The sequence below is a fragment of the Gekko japonicus genome, unplaced genomic scaffold, assembly GCF_001447785.1.
Source record: "Gekko japonicus isolate JY-2015 unplaced genomic scaffold, Gekko_japonicus_V1.1 scaffold2240, whole genome shotgun sequence".
Classification (NCBI taxonomy): Eukaryota; Metazoa; Chordata; class Lepidosauria; order Squamata; family Gekkonidae; genus Gekko; species Gekko japonicus.
In genome coordinates, this window is record NW_015165885.1 from 247,196 (window position 1) to 267,052 (window position 19,857).

General features: G+C 42.6%; 2 protein-coding genes across 2 annotated transcripts; both read left to right on the forward strand.

Annotated features, from left to right (window-relative positions):
• Positions 1-297: 297 nt before the first annotated feature.
• On the forward strand, positions 298-8,500 carry GTPBP8 (GTP-binding protein 8 (putative)). Its single transcript, XM_015411308.1, has 7 exons — positions 298-335; positions 1,139-1,577; positions 4,708-4,806; positions 5,744-5,874; positions 6,976-7,075; positions 8,079-8,197; positions 8,317-8,500. Exons 2-7 carry the CDS (start codon positions 1,242-1,244, stop codon positions 8,393-8,395), a joined length of 864 nt encoding a protein of 287 aa, XP_015266794.1. The 5' UTR covers positions 298-335; positions 1,139-1,241; the 3' UTR covers positions 8,396-8,500.
• A 4,188-nt stretch (positions 8,501-12,688) lies between these two features.
• Positions 12,689-19,654, forward strand: TAF13 (TATA-box binding protein associated factor 13). The gene is made up of 4 exons (XM_015411310.1): positions 12,689-12,755; positions 13,946-14,024; positions 17,354-17,451; positions 18,889-19,654. The coding sequence occupies exons 1-4, from the start codon at positions 12,729-12,731 to the stop codon at positions 19,057-19,059; spliced, it is 375 nt and encodes a 124-aa protein (XP_015266796.1). The 5' UTR covers positions 12,689-12,728; the 3' UTR covers positions 19,060-19,654.
• The last annotated feature ends 203 nt before the right edge of the window (positions 19,655-19,857 follow it).

A 19,857-nucleotide genomic window follows, 5' to 3' on the forward strand; every position in this document is an offset into this window, starting at 1 on the left:
CCCATTGTTTCCAGTGGGCAATCTGTCTTTCCTTTTAGTACATCCCCCTTTCACCACACCACAGGGTGATTTCTCTATAAATTGCTGTTCTTTCAAGCTCAAGTTTTCTTAAAAGAGAACAGGGTTGTTGTTGTTTAACTTAAAAAACGCAAACATATAGCCGGGACGAGCGGCTGTTTTGGGGAAAGCAGAGGACGGTTTAGTAGAGGCTTCTCCCGTTTCTATGGTTTTCCTGTCCAGGAAGAAGTCGAGGCAATTATTTTGACTTCCGGATCAAGGAGGTCGGAGTGTGCGCTGCTGTTGGTTCACCCTTGGAGTCGGCTGCAGAGAAAAGCGTGAGTTTGGAGGCGTTGCTTTGTTTTTTGTTTCGCCCTCGCTCATATGCACTTTTCCGTGGGAGCCCCATTTAATTTAGTGGGTCTTATATTCAGTAGTAAGCCCGGATAGGCTGGAGCTGCACTGCATTCAGCTTCCTTCATCAGCTGCTTGAGAGACGGATTCTAGCGCTTCCTAGCTTGTTATATATTCCCCCTTCCATCTGAGACTTGCCTTTATACGTTAAATATGTACTAATAAGTGAAAAAGCATTTTAGTCGGCATTAATGGTGGTGAGTAGACGAGATGGTGTTGATGGCAGGTTGATTTAATGAAAAGAGTTATGGACTGATGAAGTCAACAAGGAGGCAGCATTCTAGTTTCTGAACATCTAACCTTAGGTCTGACACTTAGTGTTTTAAAAAAGGCTGTAAATCTTAATTCTAACTTGAGTGTGCATTTTCTGCAAATAATAACTTTCCATGTTATCAGTCACCCTGTTTTGTAAGTTAGGTTCTTGGATATGAATGTTGTTGCTCTCTCTTCTGTGTTATGTTCCCTTTCATCTTGCTCTTAATGTTTTTGTTACTTAACCTCCATACTAAAACAAACACAGTGCTTTAATATGTATTATTATGTACTTTAAAACTTTCTACTGGGCTTCCTCTGTCAAAGGTGCTTGAGGCAGTTTGCAAGTAATTGAAATAATATATTAAAAAATATTGGCAGGGGGTTAAAAAACCTAATTGGGGCTACATTCTTGAATGGTTTTCTTGGGCAGTAATTTTTATTTTTTAAAAAAACCTTCCTTCTCTTTGAACAGCACCCTCAACTGAAGAGCACTGAATGAAAGTTCCATTTCTTCAGATACAAAAATTCTGAGCTAGCTGATGAATCACATCATTTTGGAAGGTCTATGAGTGAAGATGGTCCAGTTAACAAAAGCAAGGAAGCTTCAAATAATTAACTGTCTACTGCGGAGAAATGTTGTGAACAGAGGCAGTCTCCAAACCAAATATGCTTCATTTTTAGAAGTTCTGAAGTTACAGGAGAAACAGTATACAGGAATTGCCTCCCCTCTCCAAGAGCTGGCAAAATATATAGCCCCTAGTGTGGACACTTCATGTTTTCAGATTTTCAATCCTAACCATGAGGACATCAAGAGAGCAGAAGTATTTTTCATTCCATCACGCCAGCACATAATTGACTATTTCATTTCTGCTGTCCGGATGGATCATGCCCCACAGTTGTCACAGCCTGAGGTGAGGTCAAGAAAGGGGTAGTAAACCAAACCTGTAATCCTAAACCTACTTCTGGGAGGGAGCACCTTTAAAACACTTCATGGTGAGCTTTAAATCCCATTAGTTTTAAAATTAGTTTGTAAGGCTGCAGTCCCAGGACTGTTAGCTATCAAGTTCCATTGAACTCTTCAAACTTCCAAGTAAACGTATTTATACGTGGGCTGCAACATAGTTAAACTCATTAAATGCAATGCTGTCCAGTTTTCATAATTGATTCCAGCAGTATTCTGATTTTCTACCTGCAGAACTCCAGATCCTTCTCCAAAATTACCACTCTGTAGATATCGTTTTGTAGAAGCACAGAAAATATAAAAATAATAAAGAGGAGGAAGCCTTTTTATATTCTTTTCTCCTCTCTGCTTAGACCTTATGTGTATATATTTAGAGAATCCACAGGACTTCTGAAAAAATCATTTTTTTAGAAGGAACAGAGGTTTTTAAGTCTTTTAGAAACATCCTAAAACTTTACAGACCCTGAGACTTTCATCATGAGACTTCCATCCACTAAGGCGAAAGCCATTCCAGGAGAAATTCCATATTAACCGGGGGGAGGGGGGAGCAAATAGGGGAGGAAACATATGTTTATAACATTAGACATGGTGTGGAGACATGATGTGGACAGGCAGAACTCTCCTTCCCTGACTTGCATAGTACTAGAAATCATAGCCGTCCAAGGAAACTGAGGGTGGTTTGTTGTTCGTGAGTAATCTGTCAGATCAGTACATGTGAATATAACTGGAGATCCTCCCGAAAGGCTATGTATCCATTTTCTATCATTTCTAAATTCAGCCTCACCCAAGATTTGGAATAATGGGAAGGTACGGTATGTATTTCTCTAGTCTTAAGAGGCAAAAAGGAGTCTCAGTGCAGCAAAGTGCATCCTCTCTTTCAAAAGGAGAAAGAAAGGTAATTGGGAATGGATGAATTCATTTGCACTCATGCACCCCTCCCTTATTCAAAGGCAATAGCGGTTTCTCAGTTAATTAATATCTGTATTACACAAATACGCAATGGGATCTGTCCCAAGATTTAGAGGCAGCATGCCAGAACATCCATCTCATCTTTATTCCCTTCACTATGTTTTCCCTTGGAATTCAGTCAAACCGAACAGTGACCATAAGGCCTAGCTTGTTGTTTTATTTGGGCTATAAACCTCGTCAAAGAAGACTTCAGCACCCCCAGTTTCCTGCTTCTTAGGAAATATCATCCTGCACAACTGTTATCTCACTGACCCACCAGTAAGGTTTGAAACTTTTTGCTTCACTCCAATCCATTTCGAGAAGTCTCTTATTTCTATTGCAATCTTAACACTTTTGGGGTAGAAAACCCCAGAGCTCTTTTCCAGCTGTTGGGTCCCATCTCGATACTGGGCTCCAGCAACTGGCTCCAAATCCCCGTGTAGGAACACATCATAGTGGAATGTGTGCCTGACTCTGCATCCAGCTCTGTTCTTCCACCCCTCTCTCACCGCCCTGCTTTTTCTTCCCTCTGGCAAATGTTACTGGACTTTGCTCACCAGAATCGGGCTCCGGTGTTTTACTTCTTTCTTCTCCCCCTCCCCCTCCCCCTCCCCCCCTTAGAGTAGTAACATTGGTTTAGGTTAGGATTTCATAGAAATTAGGATTTGTAGAACATTTATTTGTGTGTGTGTTCCCAGCTCTGTATTCACTTTGCTGATTTCCTTTGCTGTTAATCTTTTTCTTTTCTTTTTTTGGGGGTGAGGATTTTGTGTGTCTGTATGTGCTTGTGAGCCTGGAAGTCATGGTGACTTCTGGTGACCCCTAGTGGGACTAGGATGTTTCAGAGAGGTGGCTTATATTACGTGCCTCTGTGTCCCAACCCTGGTATTCCTTGGAGGTCTCCCTTCCAAGTACTTGCCAGGGTCAGCCCTGCTTAACTTCCAACATCTGATGAGATGGGGTTTGCCAGAGCTATCCAGTTCAGGGCTGCTGTTGTTCTTTTTCTTAATAAATTCTGAACATTGAACCAATGCTTTGTTTGTTTCTAAGAATCAGCACACTCTAATGAAGCACTAGATCAAATCTTGGACTCAGGACCTGGGAGAATAGTCCCAGTAATGATTCCCCTGGGTGCACGCATGTCTGAGCTCTTGACATGTTAAAGGTGTCTTTTCTAGCTGTTGTCAAGGAATTTACATGTGTAGGCCATTTGGGTAACAGGTACATTCAGGACCAACAAAAGAAAGAAATACTTCACAAACTGTATAACTGAAGTAGGGAATTCACTGCCATCATGTAGCTGCAAGCTTTGATGGCTTTAAAAAAAGGGTTTGACAAAATTAGGTCTGGAGAGGTCACATGAATACATGATGCTGCCGTATACTGATTGTCTGCTGTGACTAGAACCAGGTCTCCAGAGTAGAGGTCTTATACATCATGTACTACTTGGACCTTTTCAAACTAGAGATGTTGGGAACTGAACTGGAGGCTTTATGCATGCAAATCCAATGCTGTACAATTGAGCCATGATTCAGACCCTAATCCATGGTGTTTAGCCCCGATGGATAAAAGAAACATCTCTGTTCTAAGTTAATGCACTTCTGAATGGAAACTTACTGGGGGAGGGAATAAGAATTGGTGAGGCACTGTTGTCTTCGTGCCTTACTTGTGCACTTCCCAGGGGCATAGAGTGAGAAAAAGGAATGCTAGACTAGATCTGCCTTGGATCTGCCCAACACAGCTTTTTGTATATATTGTTGGCTGAAATTAGGACCCTGCTGCAACTACAAGTAAAGTATTGTAAAGTTGTCAGGTTGACAACATCAGTGATTTTCAGGTAATGGTTCTTTGCTCTGTTGTGTGCTTACTATTGGGTTAGCAGGATAAATGTGCAGTAAGAACAAAAGAGAAGCCAATGTTGGATCAGGCCAATGGCCCATCTAGTCCAACACTCTGTCACACAGTAGCCAAAAATACCAGGTGCCATCAAGAAGTCCAGCAGTGGGGCCAGGACACTAGAAGCCCTCCCACTGTCGCCCCCCTCCCCAAGCACCAAGAATACAGAGCATCACTTGTCCCAGCCTGAGAGTTTCTATCTATACCTTGTGGCTAATAGCAACTTCTTTTCCCAGGTTTGCTTTTTAGGAAGAAGCAATGTTGGAAAGTCCTCCTTAATAAAAGCCTTGTTTGCATTGGCTCCTGACGTTGAAGTTAAAGTTTCAAAACATCCAGTAAGTAACATTTGGTGATGTATTACTTCGGAAGTCTATATTAACTGAACCAAACAGAAAACAACATGTTTTGGCTACATGTTGTAAATGGTAATTGTATTGTATTGTAATGTAATAGATGGAATTGTAATAGATGGAAAGCATCCAGCTTGATAGAGGGCACTGGAAATTATTCATAAACCCAGTTCATCCAATGTAAGCTCCAAGAGCCATTTCATAAATACATGGTCATACTTGGACTGCAGCATCAAGCACTAACTTGCTTATGTGAGCAAACCATCACAGGTCAGATACAGAGACAATTTGCATATCAAATGAGCCTTCTGGCTGCTGCTACCATTGGACATAATATATAGAATAATGCTTCAGTTCTTAGGGGCTACTACAGCCATGATTTTGGCTCTCTGCAGAAATAATTAATAGTTAAACCTGGATTCTGACACCTTAAATCATTGTAAACCAATAGCCACAGGCCAGGATGTGAAACCGTGACTTGAAGTGAGTTTGGGACTCTGATTTAAAGCCAATTATAATGTAACACTAACCCTAATTAGCACTGAAAAGAGAAGGAAGAGGGCAGTTTGACCAGAGGAGGAGCACATAAGGCCAAGAATGGGAAGGAACGTGTGAGTCCAAGGGGCACTGTTGATGTCATAAGCATGGTTAACAGATAAGGAAATTTTCATTTAGATTTTTTTCTTTATTAACAGAGATTCAAACTTGATCTACCCAGCCTCCTTTTCCCTACCTACCTCTCCCTAGCACAGTGTATGGTGGCATTTTTATGTGAGGAACATTAGATAAATGGTAGGTATGTGTCTTAAAGCATACAGAACACTTCTTATAAATAGCCATTTCAGTAAGGCCACAGTCTCGAGATCCTTTGTCTTTTACTTACTTATTGGAATAAGACAAATGCCTTTCCATCTTTCTCCAGGGTCATACAAAGAAAATTAATTTCTTCAAAGTGGGAAAATTATTTACAATGGTGGATATGCCAGGTTATGGCTACAGGGCACCCGAAGATTTTGCAGAGATGGTGGAGCCTTATTTAACCCAGCGCCAGAAGTAAGATAACTGTCAGAAAGTATCATTACTCTTGAACTTTAGCTTAAATCTTGTCTTTAGGATTGTGTGGGTAGGTTAAACAGCATTTTCCATCCCATTTTATAACATGGGAGTAAAATGTGACTTTCAGTAGTGAGAGATACTAGTTCACATGAGTTCACTAGTTTGCATCCAGAGACAGCATGTAAATGTTGTGTGCCAGTGTGGTGTAGCATTCAGCTCTGTGAGAACCCAGGTTCATATCCCCACTCTGCCGTAAAGCTTGTTGGGTTACCTTGGGCTACACACATTCTCAATCTAACCTACCTACCTCATATAATTGTGGTGATGATGAAATGGATGAGAGGAGACCAATGTAAGTCGCTTTGGGTCTCTATGGGGGAGAAAGGAAAGGATGTAAAAGAAGGAAATAAATAAATACTTGTAAATATTATTTTTCAAATACCCTTGGCTCATTCCTTGAAAGAGGAACTAGAGCCCCTAAAAATGATTAAGTCCTCGTGTGAGTTCACTCACTGAAGATAGTTTGATCATCTGTATCCTGCTGCCAAATGTTAAAGAGGATTTTACTATAAAAGAGGTAGAGACCTGAAGTACAGTAGTTCTCTGTATGGGCTCCTGTGCGAATTGAGAAGGGTAAATTTCTCTTGCTAGTTAACTCAGCTGTGATCCCTGGACTGAGGGATGTTCGCCTAGCCTCAACCTGGTGGAATGTGCTCTCACTTGAGATCAGGGCCCTGCGGGACCTATTACAATTCCACAGGTGCTGTAAAACAGAACTGTTCCACTAGGCTTTTGATTGAGGTGGCGGACATTCAGCCATTCTGACCTCCCCTGTTCATGGCCCCTTTCTGAGTGCCTGTTGACAGATAATATTATTGGCCACTGGAATACTTACATTCACCTGATATGAGGCATGGGGTTTGATGATATTGTTTATTGTGCCATCGATTGTTTTATTGCTTTTACTGTTTTATTATTTTACTACATGTTGTAAGCCACCCTGAGCCCACGTGGGGGGGAGGGCGGTGTATAAATTGAATAAATAAATAAAATAAATAAAAATAACAAATTTTGTGGGCTTTGCTTTATTGTTTCTAGTTTGAAACGGACTTTCTTATTAGTGGATGGCGTAATAGGAATTCAGCCAGCAGACCGCATTGCTATAGAAATGTTGGAAGAATTTGGGATTCCTTATGTTGTAAGTTATGTTCCTAGTTTACGTCACAGAATGTGAAAATGCAGTATATTGAATTGGTGAGACTCAAATTATATAGTAAAAATTAGGCAGTATTGGTACAGTCTATCCAACATTTTGTCTAATTGTTTTGAACTGGAGATTTAAACATTTTGTTTTGACGAATTCACCAATGGTATGAAAAGCAACTGTAATTGTTAGGCTTGTAGATTTTTAAAAAGTCTGAAGGAACAAACAAAAACATAGCCAAGTGATTTCTTGAAAATTAGAAATATGTGAAGTGTTCGTTGGAATCACGTTTTCAGGATAAGTGACATATGTTAACAACCACAAATGTGTCTACAATACCAGAAGTGTGCTGCTGTAAAATCTCAGGGTCTTTACAGGGGATTATTTTGATTACAGTTGGTATCTGGCGAGGGAGAGGAGTGAGCTCTCACCTAAACATCTTGTTTTAACCCTCATATCTGCAGAGATAAATTTGGAAATGTGATTGGAAGGTATAACTTTACTAGATGGCCCCTACTTCCAAACAAGTTGCCTGCCCCGCCGTAGGCAATCTTATGAAAACATCAGATAATGATGTAAAGATCAAACTGGAATAAGATGGGAAAGACTAATGGAAAATGGAGATCTCTACATAGTGAACTCATTTACTTCCAATATTCCATGTAGTGCGTATTACCTTTTGGAAGTACTATATAGTGGAGAGGGTCTGACTCTGTTAAGTTGGTCAACTTCCTTTGTATAGTGTTCCAGCTTGTGTATCATCATGGTGTTACTTCTTCTTGAGAGATAGTGAATGAAATATTACATTTCATCCCCTCCAAGTATCAGCATTAGCGTGGAACCTGGAGTGAGGAAAAGATGAAAGCAAGTAGAGGACAAGAGTGTTACCCACAACAGATGTGCTGGATTATAAATGTAATTTGAACTTTAAAACTGATATACTTTACAAAGCATTCAAAACCTTTTTTAAAAAAAATGCCTCAATTTTTCCCCTCAGTTTGTATTAACAAAAATTGACAGAGCACCAAAAGCTGTGATGGCAAAAAATGTGATACAAATCCAAGATTTCATAAAGAAGAATACACAAGGGTGCTTTCCTCAAGTCTTTCCAGTCAGGTAACCATACGTAAATAATTCTTGCTGAAGCAGAGGCAGCAGCTGCTTATAGAAGAACAGAAGGGAATAATTACATTCTCTTGATGCTCACAGAAAATCCTGTGTGTTTGTTTCCACAGTTCTGTGTACTGTTCTGGAATCCATGTGCTGAGATGCTTTATAGCTCATATAGCTGGAAGTCTTCACTTATCTTCATGACAGATCATCCCTACCCATCTCTGAAAGGACTGAAGGACTCTGCCTGCTTCTTTTTTCAAAAGCTGTGTAAAGTTTTGCAAAATAAATGCAGTTTAAGTTCTTTATTCAGCTCCATCTTCACCATTACGTTACAATGTACATATTTGCTAGACTAGGACAAATCAGTTGCTTGCCACCCGCCAGGCTTCCCCCCCCCCCCCAAGCAGCAACGGTGGCGAACCCTACGCCAAGGCTTCGCCGCTGCTGCCAGTGGTAAGTGTGCATACACAGGGGACTCTTTTACTTTGGGAGGGATTTAAATATCCCCCGTATAGTTTTAAAAACTTTTCAGATTTTTTCTGCACACCTGGAGACTACTCCAAGTGTGCAAGAAAATCTACCTGCCCCCCAGGTGCCCCCGATGTGCGGATTTAGAGGGGGCAACTTGGCTATTAGATATATAGATTTAAAAAATATATGATAAATAAATGCAAGAGCAATGTGTTAAAATTTATTTAAATGTTCATAGCAATACTATTTACATTCGGTGATTAGCTTTCCAATAATATTATCCTGATATACACCAAAGTTCCCCTTTCTATTTTGTATTATTCCCCATGGAATGAGGCTGTGTGATAGTTCTGCAACCACCATGATACTTTGCTCATACCAGTATATTCTCTCTTATGTGCACACAGTTTTGTTTTGAAATCTGGATACATGAATGCTTCATTCCATGAAGGGGAATTCCCATGTAAATTGCAAAATAAACGAAAAACAATAAGCTCTAAATGATGAGGGCAGGGGTCCCCATGGATGCCGTGGTGCTCACCAACACCTTTGTTGGCACCAATGCTCCCTCTAAGCTGTGGAGTCCTGTGAGCAAAAATCCTACTTTGTGAGCTGCTGGCATTAAAGTTGTGAGCAAGCAATTTGGCTCCTGCATAAATTGGTTTGCTCTGGAGCCATCCTTCCTGAGCGAAGGCAAAAATGTGTGAGCCGGAGGCTAAAAAAACTGTGAGCTAGCTCACACTAACTCAGTTTAGAGGGAACACTGGTTGGCACCCATCAATTGCTTTTAGAAAAGGTAGGCCAGGTGGGGCTTCTGACTGACCATGAACAATTTGATGGGCTTTGCTTATTTTTAAAAACAGCACAAGGATCTTCACTGTATGACTGAAGGATTGTTATGCCAATAAAGGTCTATGTATGTGTGTATGTGACTGAAGGATGATGCTTCCATTTTAGATCCCTTCCAGTCCAGTTTTCGCCCAGGTCACAGGACGGGGATGGCATTGGTTGCCCTTATGGACGACCTCCAGAGGCATCTGTATCGGGACAGGTTGGAAGTGCTGCTTTTGTTCGACCTGTTGGCAGCATTCGACATGGTCAACCATCAGTTACTGATCCACCGCCTCGCCAACATAGGACTTCAGGGGTCTGCCTTGCAGCAGCTTGCCTCCTTTCTTCAAGGTTGGGGACAGAGGGTGGCGCTAGGGGAACAGCGGTCCCAAAGGCACCCACTGAATTGTGGAGTGCCCCAAGGGTTGGTGCTTTCTCTGATGCTATTTAACATCTATATGCACCCCCTTGCCCAGATTGCCTGGAGGCATGGGCTGGGATGTCACCAGTATGCGGTTGACACCCAGCTCTGTCTGCTGTTGGGTGGCCAGTCTGACTCCAGACCGGAAGATCTGGACCGGGCGTTACAAGCTGTAGCTGGTTGGCTTAGACTGAGCTGATTGAATCCGATGAAGACGGAGGTCCTGTGCCTGAGCCAGGGTGGCCCGAGGGGAGGGGTCCCACTCCCAACTTTCGATGGGGCGCCACTGGTGCCAGCGTCACAGGTTAGGAGTTTGGAAGTGCTCTTGGACGCCTCCTTAGCTATAGAGGCAGCCACTGCCAGGTCAGCCTTCTACCATCTTTGTTTGATTAGGCAGCTGGTTCTGCGGTGTCACTCGTTGGGGTGTGGGGTGCAGGGGTGCATGCGATGCAAAGACGACAGGACACAAGTCTGCAGGAAGCTGATCTGAAACCTCTCGGTTTCCCAGCATTTATTTATAAGCTCAGTTTCCTCCCATTTCCCTCTCCCTCCTCTCTCTCCCTCCTTCTCTCTGCGTAGAGGAAAGTTTCAAGCATTCGAGCATCCTTTTGGAATGTGTGTGTGTGTGTGTAAGCTCTCTGTTATCTGCCAAGGTCACACTGACTGCGTCATTAAGCAGTACCTCATGCTCTTAGCACACAAATACTTTCGGGTTTCCAATCTCCAGGCAGGAGAATCCATTTGCACTGCCCTACATGGTTCCCTTCCTCGACCACAACAACTTGGCAACAGTGATCTATGTGATGGTCACCTCGAGATTGGTCTACAGTAATACTCTACATGGGGCTGCCCTTGTTGTAAATCCAGAAGCTACAGCTAGTGCAAAATGCTGCAGCCAGGCTCCTGATGGGTCTCCGTTTGCGGGAGCACATCCAGCCTGTGCTGAAGGCATTGCCGATAGTGTACCAAATCCACTTCAAGGTGCTGGTTCTTACCTTTAAAGCCCTTTATGGTCAGGGACCAACATACCTGAGGGACCGCCTTTCCCCATATGTCCTCCAGAGAGCACTGAGGTCAGGCTCCCCAAATCTACTGGCCCTCCTGGGTCCCAAAGATGCCAGACTGGCTATAGCCAGGGCCTTTTCGGTGGTGCCTCCACACTGGTGGAACAAGCTCCCAGAAGAGATCAGGGCCCTGCGGACCTTTTACAGTTCCGCAGGGCCTGCAAGACAGAGCTCTTCCACCAGGCCTTCAATTAAGGAGCTGCCGCCAACCACCACCACCAACAACAGTGGAAGGAATAGAGCCCTGAAGATGTAGTTACCTGGTTTTGTCATCTACAGTCTGTGCCCACTACGTATGTATGGAAAGACCAATGAGCTGACCAACAAGACAGACCATCAGATATATCAATATGACTGTCACCATCATCTTTAAGCAATATTAACTAGAGATTTTGCTAGCACTTTATAATATTATAATTTTGCATAGTTTTAGAAGGTTTTATGATTTTATAATTGTTATTTATGCATTTTATCTTTATGTAAGCCGCCCTGAGCCTGCTTTTGGCAGGGAGGGTGGGGTATAATTTGAATAAAGGTAAGCTGCATGAATACCATTAAAAAAAACAATATTCATTAAAAAAAACATGCTATTAAAGTTTCTGCCTGAAATGCTGACGAGTTCCTATTAACGCATAAGCTCACTCCCTGGCATTCTGTGGCTGGGTTCACCTCTTGTGGCAGCCTTTTTTGGGTTGTGTCCCATCGGCCTGTGTCCGAATTCCGAAGGTCCCTGCAGGTTGGGGATCCCATTGTATGGTTTTGTTTTCTCTTTTGAGTAGGTGGAAGCTTCAAGACAATCTTTTATTGGGTCAGTTTTCTTGAGGTTGCTAGAATGACAGATTGTGTTTTACAGGTCATGAAATATACCTGCTGCTGCTTAGTGCTGCCATCCTCCAGGTGGCATCTAGGGATCTCCTGCAATTAGAGCTGATCTCCAGTTCCTCTGGAGAAAAATGGCTGCTTTGGAGTGTGGACTCGCCATGGAGGTCCCCCCCCCCCATCACAAACTCCAACCCTCTCCAGCCTCCACCTCACAAATCTCCAGGTATTTCCCAACCTAGAGCTGGCAGCCCTGTGTTGGTGCTCCAAAGCCCCACTTGAGGGCTCTCAAAATAATAAGAAACAATGAAATCATTTAAAACCACCATGTAATTGCTGTTTCTTTATAAACAAGAAGGCTGAATAATGGGCGGTGCTAGCTTCCAAGCAGGATCGTTTCTCAACAACAGAAAGGCCTGGTAGTCCCCTGTAGGCTGCTGCTTGTTAGGCTTAGCCGCCCCACCCAATCCACAACATAAGCTGTATCAGTAGGGCCAGTGTTAAAGGGGGAGTTCCTGAGGATGCTCTGGCCGGCAGTCCCTATCTCCGAGGGAAAGTGAGTATCTATAGCGCTCGCTCACGTTTTGAATAGGCTGTGCCAATTCGAAAAAAGGGCAAAATGCTTCAGTGGATCTACTGAGCATGCTCAGTGATACGGTGCCGAGAAACGGCTGACCTAGTTTTAAGGGTCATCTTGGAAGGGAGCCTTTTCACCACCTTTGCAGCCCTCGTAGGCACTAGAAGGAGGAGCTGGAAAAGGGCAATGGCTAGACTTCGTTTGATTTGAGAGGGCATGCGCACCAGAAATTGAGCATGCTCGGTGGTACCGAGTAGAAAGCCTGTGCGCGGGGAGAGGCGGTCGGTCGTGCGGCTAGCAGGAAGGCTGGTGGGAAGAGCCGGGAGGTGACTGTCTTCCGCTGTTGCAGTCATGGCGGACGAAGAGGAAGACCCACCCGTAAGTGTGATGCGGGCAGGGCTGCCGTGGGCTACTGTGTGAATAGCCCTCCTCAGGACTAGGCAGACGTGTAGACGCTGTTAAAACCGATTGGCTTGGGAAGAGAAACTTGGCTTTATCCTCCGCTGGGGGGGGGGGTGTTGCAGGGGAAGATCAGTTCCTTTCTTTCTTTCTTTCTGGAGTCTCCTGTTCGATGGGCAGAAGTGAGGTGAGAAGTCAAGGAGCAGGTTAATATCGGACGAGACCCGTGGTGGGCTGGAAGGCCCATTTCCGATGTTACTGTTGCAAATTGGGAACCAGCTGCAGAGAATCGGAGGAGGAGGAACAGTTTGGACACTCCGCCTCACCCCTCCAAATCTCAATCATTCTCTGCGCCCTCCGGAATTTGGGCAGGCTGACTGGTCATTGTTTATTATTATTATTAATGTAGTACATTTTTGCCTTGTTCTTCCTCTAAGGAGCTCGGGGCAGTGGATGTTTTCGCCCTCTATTTGTATCTTCACACTAATCCAATGAGGTAGTTTAGGCTGAAGGAGAGTGATCGGCCAAGGTCACTCTGGCAGCTTCGTGACAAAGTAGGGGTTCAGACGTGGGTCTCCCAAATTCTGCTTGCTCAGATGCACTAAAGTATGCTGGCTTTGCTTGTCTCTGCCCTTCCTGTTCCCTGTTTATGCGATGCTCAGTCGTTCTCAACATTGTGTTCCTTCCGGAGCATTCTACTGAGTTTTTGTTTACTTGCAAATTAAATCTTTCTGCAAACTGGGGGATTTCTCAGAGCCGCCCTAAAGGGAGTTACATCCTTCTGAGCCCATTGCTGTAAGCCCACCTTAGTAGATAAAGATGCCACTCTTGTCTTTTGTACAGCAAACAACACCCCATGCAGCTTTTGTCATCGGCACAGGGGCCAGCTGGTTTACTGTTGGCTATAGCAATGACAGTCTGACTTAGTACTATGCCTTAGTAACATGTGCTTGATGGTTTACAGGGTAACAACATAAAAACAGGTCTCTGCTCCAAGGATACTAAAATCCAAAATGCGGTAAATGGGACTGTTCAGTCATGTAGCTAATTGGTGGTGGAGGTGGTAACTCTATACTTTTCTGCAGTACATTTCTCATTAACTGCAGCACAGTAATCTAGACTGCCTGCACATCTTGTTCATCCTTGTCTTGGATTTTGTTTCTATTTAGTTTGAAGAAGATACCGAGGAGGCTGGTGGAGGCTCAGATGGTGCACAGGGCAAAAGGAAACGGTTGTTCTCCAAAGAATGTAAGTTTCTGTTATGTGGTTTACACTGTTCTCCCCTTTCGAAGGCATCTCTCTTATCCCTCACCCCACCCCCAAACTTATTCTTGCATCTTCTGGCATCACTATCTCACCGCTCTGTACTAATACTCTGTACTAATGGATAAACCAGTGTAGAAAACTAATGCAGTACAGCTGTTGTCACGTGCATGCACACGAAAGCTTATACCTTGAATAAAACTTTGTTGGTCTTAAAAGTGCCACTGGACTAGAACAATTTTACTGAGGACATTTTGGCTAAACAATCATTGGAAGGCACTTTCTGGACCAGAAATTAGTATCAGTGAAATATCATTTGGCATGTGATTGCATCTTTGGAGGGCTCATTTATACTTTTATTCTGTGCCTAGTGGTTTCACTTTGGAACAAAAAAATTTCTGGTCCATCTTATTTATTTATTTATTTATTTATTTGATTTTTATCCCGCCCTCCCGCCAAAGCAGCTCAGGGCAGCTTACAACAATAAAACAATAAAACAATGCCTCTAAAACAGTATACAATACATTAAAATCACAATTTACCCACATTATAACATACACGTTATAAAATACACAAGACGGCGACTATAGATGCTGACATACTCAATCTAAGTTGTTGAATGCTTGGCGGAATAACTCCGTCTTCATTGCTCTCCAGAACTGGCGGAGATCCCAGAGAGCGCGGCTCTCCTGAGGGAGCTGATTCCATAATGTTGGTGCTGCCAAAGAGAACGCCCTAGTAGATGTTAGTTTGGCGTCCCTAGGGCCAGGGGGGACTAATCGATCCTGTGACTCAGATCTCAGTGCTCTCGGGGGAACATACGGGGAAAGGCGGTCCCGCAGGTAGGCAGGCCCCAGACCATAAAGGGCTCCATGTTGCATGATTGTATTGTATTATGATATAAGCCAATTGGTCCTCATTGTGTTTGACCTCTGAAGAAGGCCTATACAAGGCTGAAACGCATCAGGTCAAGTCCATTGGCCCTTGTGTGTAAGATTTTGGCATTTTTACATGAGGTGTGATTGGGCCCTTATACCCTTATATGTTTTTTAATTCTTTGCTAATAAATACATGTATCTTTTTATATTATAAAGTTTTTATTGTTGGCCCTCTACTCTGTTTGATTTACCTTTTTAGTTTCTGATTCCCAGGTTTCAGGGTTAAGCCCCCCCCCCCTTTGTTACCACCTGAATCAATGCAGTACACAGTTTGAATACTCACTGAATCATGCATGCATGTATGTTGTTCAGTATCTCGTCATTTGATTTGTAGCTTGTTTGCACATTCTTTGGAAAACGTATTTATGCTAGTATTGTGAAAACTGAGTGTGGAATATTGTATCGGTATTGGCTGCTTTTATGCTCGTTATATCAATTGATGCTTTGGTCACTGAGTGAATGGGTGTGTGTGAACTTAACCTGGGAGAGAGAGGATTTAAAATAGTCTGTCCTCATACACCTGTATTCTTCGGTGCCTGTCAGGTTACTCAGGGTTGGTTAGTGTAGTTAATCCTTAGGTTTTTGCTTTCTCCTTAGATCCAAACAAACTGTTTTCTTTAATATGTAAGACCAGCTTGATAGAGACATGCAGAACTGGGTACAGGAGAACTGTCTTTGTTAGTATTTTATATTAATTCAACTTACAGTCTTTTGAAGCCTTTTCTGCCAGTGTTCTGATGGGGTGGGAGGAATCGTCTCTCCCCTGGACTTTGATGTAGCAGCTCCCTTAGCAGACTTTGCCTTGAGACTGGCTGTTGTCAGGCTGCCAGGGCCTAGCTCTCTCTACAGCTGTTCAGCCGTCCCTGATCTACAGTCTTCTCAGCTCTCAGGCATTTTCCATCTCCTGAGGAAATTATCTGCTGCAGGTACTGAGACTTTGGCTCTGTCTCTTTAGCCTCAAGTCCTTCAGACCTTTTCCTCAGCTTTTTTCTGGCTGACCAAGCTTTGTACAACCAACTTATACATTGAAGGGGGGTTGAAAAGTCTAACTTTTGACTGGCTCCTGTCAAAGTTTGCTGAAGAGGCCAATGGGGTTTTTATGTTCTCTTCCTGTCTGATTGGTCCCTCTCTAACCAGGCTAAGGGACCAATACGATTATGTTATTTTCCCTCCTTCTATAATTCATTAGTTTTACAAACCCTGATTTTGCATGATTTAAGCTGCCCGGAGCCCGTTCGCGGGGAGGGCGGGGTATAAATGTAATAAAATAAATAAATAAATAAATAAATAAAGGTCTACATATGTATTAGAAATCCATTATAATACTTCTCTGTTTGCAGCTATATATATACACACACACACGGGTTTTTTTTATTTCTTCACAGTGCCATTTCCAGCACTTACTACATACTGCATGTTGAGATGCATGCTTCCCCTGGGAGATGCCCCTGGGTGCTCAATGTTGGGTTCTCAAGACCTGTTGTTGTTAGCTTCCCTGAAGCTTTATGTAATTAATTTGTCCCATGGAAGTTGCACCATGGATCTTCTTCTGCTCTTGGAGGAGAATTGTATTGGTGGAAGATGATAAGAATGGGGTAGCAAAGTACACCTTCCCGTTCCTTCCCCCACACTTAGGGAACTGCTATAAGTAGATTGTATTGGGATGAGGCTCAATTTACCATGTTGGGAATCCTTGGTTGGATTGCTAGTGTGGGGCAGGGAAGGCATCACTCCATGGAGCTTACACATCTATAATTGGCAGTGCCTCTCAGCATTACTTTTTCTGTATTTTTATCTGATTTCACTTGTAGCTTGCCCCAAAAGATTGGAATAACTAGCAAGTTAACTTCCCCATATAGAAGTGCTACCACACTGCCCTACCTGGACACCAGATAGCAAATGAAATTGGAAAAGTCTTTAAAAGCTTCTGAAAGGTGCTTAGACTTGGGCTGGGTGAGTCATCAGGGAAAATGAATCCCACAGCAGAACTGCAGTGTTTCCTAGGGCCAAGTATCCTGTCCCCTTCATTTAACCCAGTTCTTCAGACACTGTTCCCCAAAACGGCAGTTCTACAGTAGCATTTTCCACGGTGGAAAAAGAGACCATTTGTTCAGTTTCTTTGCCATCTCCTTGTCTTCCTTAGCATTCTTTTATTCATCTGAGCTTGAAAACAGACATGATTGTCGGCTGACATTATCAACTTCTTTAGAGCTTAAGAACTCTACAGAAATACACTATGTAGTTGGTGTTTTATATTCGTGTACTTGAAATTAGTTTGCTTAAAGAATTTGGGAGAATGTTATCTGAGTGGTCAGTTCATGAAGACAGGGTGCTTGCACTCCACATCACACCATGGGGTTTTTTTTGTTTCCACAGTGAGATGCATGATGTATGGCTTTGGAGATGACCAGAATCCTTACACTGAGTCTGTGGATATTCTTGAAGATCTGGTCATTGAATTCATCACAGAAATGGTAGGTCTTACTTGCACATGTCCACAGAAGTGGGGTAGCCAGAGTAATGAGACTGGGGTTGTTTCTTCCTGTGCTTTAGTTTCTTTTACCTGAAACTGAGAGGCTAGAACTCTAATGGAAATACCTGTACTCAAGTCAGTTGTTGATCTACTCATTTCATGCTAAAACACATTGCCTGGGTGAAAGGTAGGCAGAGAATTGCCTGTAAAGAGATTGTACCTTGTGCCCACCTGAATGGACAGTCTTCTCCATTTACATGGGTGGCTGTTTAAAAATACTCATAGGCCAGAATCTTTACTTTCCTGACATACTTTCCATGTATGTCAGAGAGATGTACCCCAAAGGATAAATCCTCCACATGTAAAAAGTTCTTCATGTGGGATGGTAGGCATGGGAGAGGACTGTATCTTGTGCAGCATATTTAAATTTCCTCTCGGCTGCATTATTCAAATGTCCCTTCTAGGAGAGTGCCCATCTACTCATAGTGGTTTGGAGGAAGGGGGAGCAATGTCTTGGTTACAGCTTTTATCACTCCTGATGTCACTGATCTTTTAACAGGATGCTACCGATTCAGTCTGGGGCCTCATTATGCAAAGTATGTCGTGGTCTTCTCCCAATTAAAAAAAAAAGAATTCTTGCTCGGTGACTTATGGAATTTTAAGTAGTTCTTTCAGATTATAGGATAGGGAAAATTGCTCCCTTAATGTTAAGAAACTTAATTCTGATTTCATATCCTGTCACAAGAGCCTGGCAGCATTACAGCATATTCTCATCATACTGTTTTTCTGTAGTACACTTGTGAGATTGGGCTCAAGAATAGTTACTTCAGTCATCTATAAGTTTCATAGCTGAGGATTTAATAGTATGTCCATGTCTAAACCCAGTATCCTTAATTAGTGCAACAGATGTGCCTAATTTTTCAAAGAAATGTAGTTTATTGACTTCCCCAGTAGTTGTATTAAAATATTAAACCTTTTATTCTTGGTTGGGGGGGTTAAAGTGCTGCTGCTGCTGCAAAAGATGCAGGCCACCAAGCATACTGTTACACTGACATGTTGATGTGTGCATCCCAAGGTGAAGCATTCATTTGTTTACCAGGAAGTAGTAATGAGTCCAATAGAACTTGCTCTCAAGTGTGTCATATTAACTGTAGGATCAGACTAACTTCAGTCCCTGATCTTTCATGTTAGAAGAGACTGGATCCTGCAGAATAACTTGTGGAGAGAGTTGGCAGAGTGGCTGTCTTCATTAAGCTGCTGTTTGGCCCTAAAATCTTTTGGGGGATCAGGGGACAATTATAAACAAAATGCACCACAGTGCAAGTGACCATACTATAGTGTGGAAGCTGGAACAGGCAAGATCACCACTCAACTTCGTCTGCAGGACAAGAGAGCATGGTTGTTCTTTTTTAAATTAAATTCATTTTGTTTCTAATAGACCCACAAAGCGATGTCAATTGGACGGCAAGGACGAGTACAGGTTGAAGATATTGTCTTTTTGATTCGTAAAGACCCACGGAAGTTTGCTCGTGTGAAAGACTTGTTGACCATGAATGAAGAACTGAAACGGGCAAGAAAAGCATTTGATGAAGCAAATTATGGCTCCTGATGCCTTTTGTGTGGCAGATCTGTGGTGCTTGGAGAAGGACGAATTTTTATGATGCTTTACACTGTACTTTAAGCCAGCTTGCTTCGTGTGAACCACAAGCCTACCAACAAAAACTGCTTTAGTTAACATTATTTGTTCATTCAGTTGTGCCAAGAATTCTTTTGAATAATTTTGTATGTGTATATAATATAAAATGCGTTGCCCATTGCAGTACTTTTTCTTTTAAACACAGTGTGCTCCCATAATGGCCTCATACAGTATTGCTCTTCCATACAACGGGGTTGTTTCAACTTTCATTGCAAACTATAGTTTATGAGTATGTGGTGAGCCCTTTCTTCACTGAGTTCATTAAACCTCTACTATGAAAACCTGCTATGTAACAGGTTTCATACCAACATTATTTTAATGGCTTGAAAGTACAGTTGTTTTTAGTATGGAGTTGTGCCTCTCCTTTCAACAGTTCTAGAACAAATGTAGAATAAGTCACTTTCATGCTTAGTAAGAGAATTCTACTCTCTAGAGGTACATCTTCCAAGGAAATGTATAACTTTCTGTATGAAAGATGAGAAGTGCTATACCTAGCTATACCTACCCCGTTCGCGGGGAGGGCGGGGTTAAAAATGTAAATAAATAAATAAAATAGCTACAGGTTTAACTGAGCATCATTTAAAGCAGGGTGGGGTTTTTTTGGGGGGGGGTGTAAATTCAAACTTCAATAAAAACCTGAAGAGTTCATAGTTGTGGATCTGTATCACTGTTCCTCAATGTGTTACCTGTGGATGCACTTGCCCTGTTTTT

What these genes read in the sequence shown, in the direction of transcription:
- GTPBP8 (XM_015411308.1), top strand. Translation starts at nt 1,242, where the DNA reads ATGGTCCAGTTAACAAAAGCAAGGAAGCTTCAAATAATTAACTGTCTA. An exon ending in TTAAAGTTTCAAAACATCCA is followed by an intron (nt 4,807 to 5,743) that starts GTAAGTAACATT and finishes ATCTTTCTCCAG; the next exon opens with GGTCATACAAAGAAAATTAA. An exon ending in AATTTGGGATTCCTTATGTT is followed by an intron (nt 7,076 to 8,078) that starts GTAAGTTATGTT and finishes TTTTCCCCTCAG; the next exon opens with TTTGTATTAACAAAAATTGA.
- TAF13 (XM_015411310.1), top strand. Translation starts at nt 12,729, where the DNA reads ATGGCGGACGAAGAGGAAGACCCACCC. An exon ending in ACGAAGAGGAAGACCCACCC is followed by an intron (nt 12,756 to 13,945) that starts GTAAGTGTGATG and finishes GTTTCTATTTAG; the next exon opens with TTTGAAGAAGATACCGAGGA. An exon ending in ACGGTTGTTCTCCAAAGAAT is followed by an intron (nt 14,025 to 17,353) that starts GTAAGTTTCTGT and finishes TTGTTTCCACAG; the next exon opens with TGAGATGCATGATGTATGGC.